The sequence below is a fragment of the Apostichopus japonicus genome, chromosome 3, assembly GCF_037975245.1.
Source record: "Apostichopus japonicus isolate 1M-3 chromosome 3, ASM3797524v1, whole genome shotgun sequence".
Classification (NCBI taxonomy): Eukaryota; Metazoa; Echinodermata; class Holothuroidea; order Aspidochirotida; family Stichopodidae; genus Apostichopus; species Apostichopus japonicus.
The window spans coordinates 21,181,581-21,192,972 of record NC_092563.1 but is presented as its reverse complement, the minus strand read 5'-3'; the positions used below and the strand labels follow the sequence as shown (position 1 = coordinate 21,192,972).

Here is an 11,392-nt window from a genome sequence, read left to right as displayed (position 1 = left end):
TCTACTGACCTCACACAAACTTTCATCTCTACCACAATAAAGTTGGAACCTTGAACTTGGGCAGCACCACAACATGCTAAATATGCAATTTGCCAACATCTTAGCATCGATATGATATTGTGTTTACAATAAGCTAGGGTATTGCTTAAACTCACACACCACTTTGACTGCATTGGGTTCTTACAGGTCTATGGCATGTAACCAACGAAAACTAATGCCCTGTGAATGTAGGCCATCCAACCCATTCATTTGGTTAAATAACAACTTCCTCTGTCAGAAACAACCCCACTTGTATACAACATAAATACATAAATACATATATACTAGACACATGAACACACACATAGCAGCCAGTAAAATTACATATGAACAACTCGAAATCTTTAAAAGATAAAAATTCAGAATAATTTTCAGAATATAAAAATAAGAATAAAGAATAGAAACAACAGTGGCAAACATTTTGATCAAAAATTATTTATTTCTTTATTTATCTGATCTCATTCGGTATGTTTTGTTCTATTGTTGCTTTGCTATGCGAATACAATATCTAAAATCCCTTTTGGGATCATGTGATTTACCTTCTAGTTTTGTTTGTCAACATATATATTGCACTTGGTGAATAACACAACAACAACAACAACAACAAACTATTGTCTTTCACAAACATCTGGCAAACAAAATTCGAGAATATTATTTCAAAACAGAGTGATTGCAACCAAAGTGGCTAAGCAAAAAAAAACTGAAAACATAATTTTTTTTTTGTCTTCTACGTGAATAAATTTTTCAAAACTAAAATTACAACATAACTGATCAAAACAAAATCATAAAGCTTATATATCTATAGAGGAACAAAGACCAGTCTACAGTCAAAAAGAATAGTATCTTGTAATATAAATAAACAATCAAAAAAAGGTAAACAAAACACCTTTCTGTCCATTATACATTACAAATATAACGGTAAGTATAAATGGCTCTTTCCATCACAAACTAAGGTCATTTTAGCTTCATTAACCAGAGGCTGATGTTTCAAGTCTACTACAGTGAATTTTCTTTCATACAGGCTATGTAAGAATCATACACACATTGTACTTTATGCATACAACAAGAGAGCAAGTAGGTGGTCTCTACCAAGTTTCCCTGATCCCAGATTAGTGGTGCCAACACTTAATCTAGGGGAGTTTGGCCTCTCCCCTCCTTGACTCATGGCACCACTATCATTTGGGATTTTGAGGCAAGTTCCTTCCTTCAAATTGTGGAAAACCAAAGTACTGTACTTTTTGCTATGATATAGTTAATACTTGCTGTAATGTTTTAAAGAATGTGAATCTAAAACTGCTGCTGTAATTTATCAATTTGAAATGGAAACAAAAATTGCTTTCAATATTTTCCTCCCAACATTAACATTAAATAAATTTAACTTTTTTTACACTAATTTGTACAAAACCTTGGAAAACATCAATGATGCTTGGAGATTAAACAAGCAGAGAATGTTTTACATACTTATGACCTTAAATGATATATCATGTTCTTTAGGAACCCTACTGCCCATGTGTGTTAAATAATACAAAATTCCACCAGACCACTATCTTAATGAAACTTTACCATATTGACCCTTTGCTAAGATAACTAGCGATGAGATCGGTCTGTAATTGGTCTGTGGTGTGTATTACATAATCATACTCAACACTATCTAACAAGACCATTGAACTTCTTTCAACATTTCAATCTCCTTCCACAATTCTTGTTTTTTTTTTTTTTTTTCAATTCCTTCCTTTAAATAGCTATTTTCCACTTTCTCTACGAAATTGAAGATGTGCAAATAAAAAGCGGGTAAATTCCATGTAAATACATTAATTCACACTGTAGCATACATTCACAAAATACTTGACAGAATACATGTGATAATAACAGACTTCCACTCTTTATCTGACGACGTCGATCCCTCGGTCGATTGAAATAAACAGATAGAACACCTCGGATGAAAAAATATTAAATTTCTTACGAAGATGATTTACACAAAAATAAATCAATAATCCATGCAAGGAATGACAATGTACACATAGAGTAAATGTCAAGATGTTAAAAGGAAAATATTTTTCTCTCTTTTTTTTGTCCTATTAATAGACCCAGAAACGGTAGGACGATTTCATGAACTTGCACATCTCAATATTGCCATTAAAGGAAGAAGAAGAAAAGGAAAAACCCAGAGATGTGATTAGGATGAGCTGCTGGTAGGCAACAATGTTGCATCTTCAGCGAATGCAGACACAATAGATAATGTGTGTGTTTGATAACTTGTAACTGCAGCACTTAATTAAACCTTCAGCAAGCATTAATTTTGAGGAAAAAAAATACTTTGGTGTTTGCAGTTTCTTGTCAATATTTAGAAGAATATTCCCGGTAAACATTTGTCTTTGGTTAATGTAAGAGGAGTACAGGCTAAGCATCCTTGTGGAATCAGTTTTCAATTCCATTCGACTGATTTTGAGACAACAGCATTCAAATTTGTGAATAAAATGCAAAATATGAAAGCAACACAACACATTTTGCTATCACTGTGATGATTGGGATGTTGTGGTTGATTCAGAAAGTACCCAATGAGATAATGCACCCTCCCTCCCAGAGATCTTTAAACGGTTTTCTAGACAATCTTCATTCACAAATTGAGATATGAAAACAGACCTTGAACACTACATTAAACAGAAAAATGTGAAAGAATGAAGAAGACTTCATAACAAGTATAATAATGACAACAGCCCGGTAGTAAATATTACGCTTGAAAAACAAAGACTTGTGAAATAAGGAATAGAAGAAGATAATTAACATCTAAAGATCCAAGGTACCTTGTGAGTTTGAAAATTTTACGAAGTGAATATATAGTGAAGACAACTGTTGCTACGATACTGCAAATAGTAAAATCTATGAAATAATTAGTTTCTGGTTACAGTAGAAAAATATGCCAAAAACAAAACAAAACAAACTAGGAAATTTAAATATATAGAAATACAAAGAAGTGTACATTGCATCGTTAAGAGGAAGTTAAACAATTGACATAGGTATGAAAAAAAAAACAATTAAGGAAGAAAAGAGGGGAAAAAAACATGAATCAGCTATAATTAGCTTGGGAGATATTTAACATGAGCAGCTGAGGCAATACTAAGGCTTTTTTTATCTTTTCTCTTTTGACGGTAAGAAATTTAGAAGATGGAAAATGGATTACTCTGATCAATTACAATATTAAATATTAATTTTTATGAAAGCAGCGTTGGTTTGCCAGACAGGGACTGTAACTTCACGCAGCCACAGAAACATTAGGGTGGGGCATGGGGGGAAGGGGGGAGGATTCTGTCTCCATTTTAAGGGTTCTTTTTATTTCTACCTTTGTTATTACATGATTCTCTCGACTCATACGAGAAGAAACAAAAAAGAAAGACTGAATATATTTTATCGATGTGACTCCCGATGCCTCTTCGCTCTAATTTCAGTACACCAATGTAATTCCCTCCAAGTTTTACTATCTCACTTGAAGGAACTCTTTACATTGAAGGCAATCTAAAAAGGGTTTTTCCCTCTACTAATATGGCGATTTTCTTGCATTTTAAATCATAACCACTAACACAACACCAGTTGTCAATGAAAGAAAAAACAATTATATCACAGAGATCTCTATTCCGGTGAAATCCAAACAATATTTTTAATTTTTTGTTATTCTTGCACAACTGCATGAAGTACACATATAACTAAAACATTATAACAAAACCATCTGTATTTGTTTGAGTTTTGAACATATGTCTTTCCCCGCAATGCTGCAATGGAAAACATGTTCTGGTTCTTCGCTACTGTCAAATGCAGTGTGCATGCCTGTTAGTATGTGTCTTCTTGACCGCAAATGAAAACCTGAATGTTATCTTAAAGGAGCCAGGAATCTGTTTTTGCTGCTTGAGACAATCCAGCTTTACTGTAAAATCTCTGTTAGCATGACTTTTGGCACATTTAACTTTAAATACTGCTTTAATATCAGAGACAAACCACATACAAAGTCAAAGGTACATTGAACACAGATAAGCGACGTGATAAACCTACTAAAAAGGAAAGACATACATAAAACTAATTGAAAAAGAAAAAGACCTTTTTGCTTCCATTGTCACAAGAGGTTCTTTGATCCGTCCTGCAAGTCTGTGAACACTCAAACTCCTGTCACATGACAGACTTATTAAACGCAGAACATTCAAAGTAGCATCCGATTACTGTTTTTTCAATTACCAACCGTACCGTTGACAGACTTATTTTACAATAACGACAAAGGCTGCGTCTGTTATTAGACCCCACTCTCTCTCTCTCCATTATTCTTTCAACTTGGAGTAGCTGGGAGGACTGAATTTCTTACGAAGGAATTTGAGGATACAGAGGGGTACGCAGCTGACTAATGTGATGGCGAGGACCTTCCACCAGAATTCTCCGGTTACGATGAAAGCAGTGTCTGCAGAAGAAAAGAAAGAAAGAAAGAAAATTTAAAAAAAATTAACATAAATAAAAGGTAAAATAGATGAGAGAATGGAATTAACAAAGAATTATCTCTGTGTCAAACAATGTAATTCCACAATGCTAGCTGAAAATTAAATATTAAAAATAATACTTCTAACACCAGCTATGGTTATTTGAAAGTAACCAATTTTTGCCAGATAGAAAAAGTCTAGAAAAATGGATCACAGTATGTTTTATTTTTGGCTTCATAAAGTTGTTCTTGTTAATTTCTCCTTCAAATATGATAAAACTGAAGATAATGTATATAAAGTTGTTCTTGTTTATTTCAAAAGATATTTTGCAAACCTTTCAGGGGTTTTTCTAAACAGAATATAACATTTTCAAACATTGTACATTAGAATGATAGGTCAGCTCAATTGCAATGACCACTACTGTTGATAGATACATTCAATAAGGTTCACCAAACATATCAAAATTGGTAACTCTGCGATAAAATATCTTTTTGGGAAGCCATTTTCAACCTAATGGTGCAGAGAACTCATTAAATCCCACCACAAGTTTTGCTTTTTACTAGTTCTAATTATATTAACCTATTGGAATTTTGTTTACGTTACCATCTGTGTTGACTTTTGTAATACATGATTTAAAACAATTTAAAAAAAAATTTTAATGGAATTTGAATTTTTTGATAACAAAACTCACCAAAATATGATTTAAAGATGAACATGGATGCAATGTATACGATAATACTAAGAAACTCGGCGATGAACATTAGCCAATGCCAGGTGCGGATCGTCAACGCCACCATCAACAGCTCGGTGATGACCAGCGACGTGTACGATATAGCCACGATGTGCAAGAATTCTCCTTCAAACAACATAAGGGCGCCATACATAATTATGCCACCCTGATAGATACTGATTAAGATCCACACCGAAAAGATCTTGTACGATAGCTCTCGACCCTGTTGAAAGTAGTCAGGGATTTGAAAAACTGTGAACTTGTGAATCAATAAGAAATGTTGGTTATCTGTTATTCACAAATAACAGTAAGTGAATATATGTAATCATTCTAAGGATTGAATTTTACATTATTAAGTAGGTTTTTCTGTTACAGAATTTGCAATGTCAATTTTTGTCACTCTACAAGACTGACTCCCCAAATGCTAGTTATTATCAGAACACTTTAAAGATTCCAATCCGGATATTAATTTAGTGTTCAAATTTGTGGAGCAGTCATTGAAGTTTCTGAAATTGTGTCTCTTATATTAAGTACTTTCCTTAGTTCTTGTGTGCAAAACTGCTTATATATATTTCATACAGCAATTTGCCTGTATTTTATATGATTTTGCCATGCAATACTGGATCAATTATTTCTTGCCCCATTGTTCATAAATACTTCTATAGAAACTTGTTGTCATATTTTTTTATATCCAACATGCAGAAAGCCAACTGGCACTTTTCACCAAAGTTCAAACTTGGGACAAGAAAAGCAGAACACAGTTTTACTTGGATTTCAGTAAAGAGAAAATCTACATCAATATTTTATTCCCTCCTTTTTGATTCACCCCTCCTCCCCACTCCGAAATCTTGTACCTTTAGTAACTCTTTGTAGAGCTCTGGGTATCTCATAGCAGTGTCCGGTGTGACATCATGGTCCAATACCAACAGGAAGACAGGGAACATGGTGTAAGCTGTCACATAACTGAGAGAAGAGAAATGAAATGGACTTCACAATAACATCAGTCAGCCAGAATACCAGTAAGCTGATTAATAATAACTAGTCTTCTATAGCGCAGACTCCAACAAAAGTTGTTCAATGCGCTTTAATTTTTTTCAATAGCGTTCTTTTACTCAACAAGCTGTATCTGCATACCTTGTAAGAAGTTCTACAAAGATGTACCTTTTGAGTTTTCGTGCTCACAATGTTGCAGACTTTGACCTTTGTTGACCCCAAATGACCGTTGAAATTCACAGAAAACAATATGCCTCTTGAACTCAATAAGACAGATCCACATACCAAGTATGAAGTTAATCCACCATGAACTTTTGAGTTACCGTGTTCACAAGCAAGTCTCACATACATCCAAACACACACACACACCCACCATCATCATCGAATAGATTCCTTTTGCCCCCGGCAAGGAATTAAAAACAAATATATGGAAATATGTGACACAATTCCTTGTTGTATATACTTTAGTCGCAAAAACCTTACCAGCAGTGGCCCTAAAAATGCCACAAGTTCTTCTAAACAACAACAACATGGTATTTTAATGGAATGACATGGACACATGTGGAGCGTTTTGAAGGTCAACGATGAATAAAACACAAAGAGAAATGGAATCTCCCTATCATGGAATCTCTACAGGTCAGAGATAAAACCACTGACCAAACAGTCCAGACCACTGAACACCCAGCAGGTCATCAGTAGAACAGACCAGACAAAGTTTAATAAATCTAGGGTGACCTATTAAACCTGCCAGTATGCAGCACAGCTGGGAATTAATGAACAGGGGATTTCCCTTCCATACTGACACACTAGTATCCAGCTGTTTCTTTATAAACCTGAATAGATATAGTTTTGCATGAAAGCTCCATTGTGGTTCATTATTGACACGCATGGGTTAGCTATCCTGTCCCAGTTATCGTGTGTTTCATAATTGACAAGTAGCCTATACTATATAGCAGAATCTCTACCAATTATTGGGTTTTTTCAAAGTGTTTTGCTATTCTGCAAATGATTGAAGAAAATTATTACAGATTCCAAAACATTTTGACCTTCTAAAAAGTTTGTTGCAAGATACTGATGCTTGTGGTTCAAAATTGTTGGACTAGAATGAATATGAAATGAAAAGGTAAATCATTGCTAACCTGTAACAGGCACTGGTTACACTTTAAAGCATCGCCCACATAAATATGATGCACCATTGTTATATTTAATTTGTTTGTTCACCTTTTTATTATTCACATTTTGAAAAGCATTACTCATATGTTACATGTTTTGTGGACATGTAACAGGAACTGTTCAAATTTTAAAAGCATTGCTGATCTGTTCACATAAAGCACTGATCACATATATCAAGCAATGCTCTCATTTTAGAAGCATTGCTTTCATTTATCAAGCACAGCTCATGAGGAACACAGCATTACTGACTCATACTTCACTGTTATAATCACTGTTAACATGTTACGGGCATTGCTTAAGTAAATGAGTATTACTAAAGCTAACCAAACATTGCTGATAAATAACAAGCATTGCTTAGTTGTGACAAGCAATGCTCACATGTTACAGATATCTATCACATGTAAAGCAAACACTTGCTGAATGTTTTCTTCAGCGCAACAGTCACGCTCTCATTTGACGTCTCATTCAAATATCAGTGGATGAGGAGGGCAACTGAATCGAAACCAGTTTACCGTCTTATTTACAGATGACGAAAAAATTCTTAATTTCTACTTTGACTCAGGATTTTCTGGGGTTGCTATTCTGGGAGTTGCTATTCTGCTATTCTGGGAGTTGCTATTCCCCAGATACTATGCTCATTTAGCGTCTGAAGAGAAATTAAAACACTACGGCTCATGACACTAATGATATGGAAATCCTAGGAAGCAAACCAATTTAGAAATACAGGGAATTTATTATTTTAGTGCATACAGCTGGCAAGACAATGCTTTCTCCTACAAGGTTGCAATGCTCTGGGTACGTTGGTCCTGCAGTGTACCTCAAAGCATCGTGAAACACATCCGGAAAAGACGTAAACCTTTGTGACCTAAATGGAGGATGACTTGTTACATACCCAACAGTAAGCACACCCTGGTACAAGGCCACCGATGAAAAGTAAAACAGGGACGAGAAGATGGCCTGCATGACCGAGATGATCAAGCCGCGATGCATGACAAAATGACTGAGGGCAGCAGAGCTCTTGTAGCTGTTACGACCGTGGACCGTCAGGAGTCTCCCGACGTAGCGGAACTGAGTCAGAGAGAAGTCGGCGGCTAGAGAAGCCTGCTTTCCTTCCTGTAGTGAAAGACGACAGCTAGAATATTAAGGGCGGGATCCGGGGCGGGGCTCGGGGGCGGGGTTACTACTACAAGCACGAGTAAAGTGTCACAAACTTGTAAACTTCAAAGGAAACATGAAAGAGACGATATGCATTATAGAAAACAAACTGACACATGTATTGTACCTTTAATTAAAAAATATTATATAAAATGTTTAAAAAGAATTATTATGAAAACTCTTACTTTGTATCACAAAATTTGACACAATTTCAGATCCAATTCAACAACTTAAATGGTCAGGTAATACAAAAATGTAACACATTGTAAGATGATTTAACAGAATCAGAACTCTTTTACCAATCCAAGAGCAACAACAATAACAAATAGTTGCAGTACCCCCTTCATGTTCCATATCAGGTCATCCTTCTCACACCCGTCCCAACCCCTGCAGACACAAAGAGATGGAAAATAAAAATTCCATACTAAAAGCAAAATGTGTTATCAACTTAAATATATCACAGAGACCTTTAGGATCTTACATTATAACCTTTGGTCCCTTTCTTAGTTTTGAAAAGGATTCACTCTGAGCCTTGTATTAAAACTGCTGCGCAACAGCTCAGGAAAAGAAAGAATTCAAAGGTACTTTACCTTCCCAACCAGACCAACTCCAGCATTGGCTGCCTGGATCATGCTCACATCATTACCACCATCCCCTGAGAATCAAACACATTATATAAAACAATTAAACAGAGCAAAGATATTTGTCACTTGAGTGGGATATAAACTAGTGACTTCTAGGTTACAAGCCCTACACTCAACCCACTGAGGTTTCCATCCCTTACTTGGGTGTGGACCGTGGTCCCTGTATAGCCATTTCTTTGCTGGGGGTGCAAACCTTGGGTGTAATCAGAGTTTACACCCAGATTTCATTTGTTACAACCAAGAAAGCACCAGGGAATGGACATCATTGGAGAGACTCCTATTTAATCTCTATATCATATAAGAAATGATAGAAAACCTGGGGAATAGATCACAATAGTTAGAATGTCATAAGATTGATTAGATTGTTTAACAGTGATAAGTTAACAACAGTCAGCTGCCTACCAACCAGCCAGCAATGACATACAGATAAATTGAAGGTCATTACTTATTGGAATTTGACCTATGCCAAATCTGAATTCATCCTGAGGTCGGGGCTTGACTTAGTTTGAATGTGAAATGTTTCAAATTATCCATGATATTGGATTTGAAATATGAATTTTTTTTAATTATCTTTATTAATGTTTAATTCGGATAAATTAATGCTTATCTTACCTATTGCACATGTTATTTTGCCTGTGTGAGTCTTAATAAGCTTAACGATGTCAGCCTTTTGAGTCGGTGAACATCTGCAGACGACCACTGCAGGACATTGGATAGCTAACTCCATGAATTCATGCTCATAAAACTTCAAGCATATCTGTCAGATAAATGGATAGAGAAGAAAATAAAACTTGTTTATTAATAATAACTTAATGTTGGGTCTTCTAAAATCCCCCCAAAAATGAACAGTAAACAGGCTGGAAAAGTAACAAACAAGTCTTTGACTGAGCTGAAAAAACGTTCACCAGAGAATCGGATCCAATCAGTGATCTTAACTAAGGAATGCTGCCATCAAATCAGAGTTGGATGGTTCAATTGTTAGAAGCCATGGTTTGTATTCATGAGGTTACAAACTGATTTGAATCCCTTTCCAGCCTATGATTACTCTGCCATATCAAAATTTAAAACACTTATGTTAACATAGTTGTACCTAAATTGAAGCTACCACATACTAAAGTGTTAACGCTGTAATGACCCAATCACTCACTTCATCCGTGAGTTCAGATTAATCCATTTCACACATTTGTAAAGCACCACGACCTTGTTTAGTCTCCTAGTATCAGCCTCGTACATGTTTCAAGCTAGTGGACATTAAGATTGTAGAAGAGAAGCATTTATGAAGAGCAGGTGTTGAAGAAGAGACAACAGCTCCATCTTTATCTAATACACAATGAGCAAGTCTGTTGAGGTAGACACTGATGCAGCAATGAGACCAATTGTTGAGTTAGTGTTTTTAAACTAACTAGCTTTGGATAGGGAAATGGTTCAACGATGTGACATAAATCACATGCAACCTATTAAAGTTGCCCACTTACTCTAATATTGTTTAAACACCGATATAAACTATACTCTCCCTGGTGGCTTGTAGCCTTATGTAGATGAACATCATTTCATTACATTTCTGGAGTAACCATTGAATCACAAGACTCCAATATATTGTTTACAAAAGCAATTTCTTATCAAACATATAGCTTCAATCATCATCATCACCGTCATCACCATCACCACAATCATCACCATCACCATCATCACCACAATCATCACCACAATCACCATCATCACCATCACCATCACCATCACCATCACCACCACCACCACCATCACCACCACCACCACCACCATCACCACCACCACCACCACCATCACCATCACCATCATCATCATCAGCACAATCACCACAATCACCCCAATCATCACCATATCACCACAATCATCACCATCATCACCACAATCATCATCATGGCAAAGAAAGGTACATACATCTAAGGAGTCTCCCATAATAATGAGGGATGAATCATTCTTGCGTCTGAATGCGTTAAGTTCCAGGTGAGCGTTGTTACGATCCAGCACCTTCTTGAAGATGTGAATATCTTGGCCCCGAGACACCAGCTTTGAGCTTTTAGCGATGCAGGTCGCTGTCTCCAGCTTGTCTCCCGTAAGCATCCATATCTGCAGAGACATAAAGTAGTTGGGAATGTGTGAAATAGTCGGTCTTACTTCAACGAATGATATCATTTACTCTTCCCCATTTTGTAAAGCAA

The 11,392-nt window shown here is 35.8% G+C and overlaps 1 protein-coding gene across 8 annotated transcripts in view; it reads right to left on the bottom strand.

Annotated features, from left to right (window-relative positions):
- Nucleotides 1-454: 454 nt before the first annotated feature.
- The window catches only part of LOC139965436 (probable phospholipid-transporting ATPase IIB), a 40,023-nt gene continuing 29,085 nt past the window's right edge, over nucleotides 455-11,392 (bottom strand). For all 8 annotated transcript variants that reach the window (XM_071967768.1, XM_071967773.1, XM_071967769.1 and 5 more), the window contains 7 exons: nucleotides 11,112-11,300; nucleotides 9,804-9,948; nucleotides 9,138-9,202; nucleotides 8,285-8,505; nucleotides 6,081-6,189; nucleotides 5,188-5,449; nucleotides 455-4,480 (listed from right to left, as the gene is read on the bottom strand). In XM_071967768.1, the coding sequence (XP_071823869.1) occupies nucleotides 4,344-4,480; nucleotides 5,188-5,449; nucleotides 6,081-6,189; nucleotides 8,285-8,505; nucleotides 9,138-9,202; nucleotides 9,804-9,948; nucleotides 11,112-11,300 (1,128 nt within the window). In that variant the 3' untranslated portion in view covers nucleotides 455-4,343. The remainder of the gene's footprint in view (nucleotides 4,481-5,187; nucleotides 5,450-6,080; nucleotides 6,190-8,284; nucleotides 8,506-9,137; nucleotides 9,203-9,803; nucleotides 9,949-11,111; nucleotides 11,301-11,392) is intronic.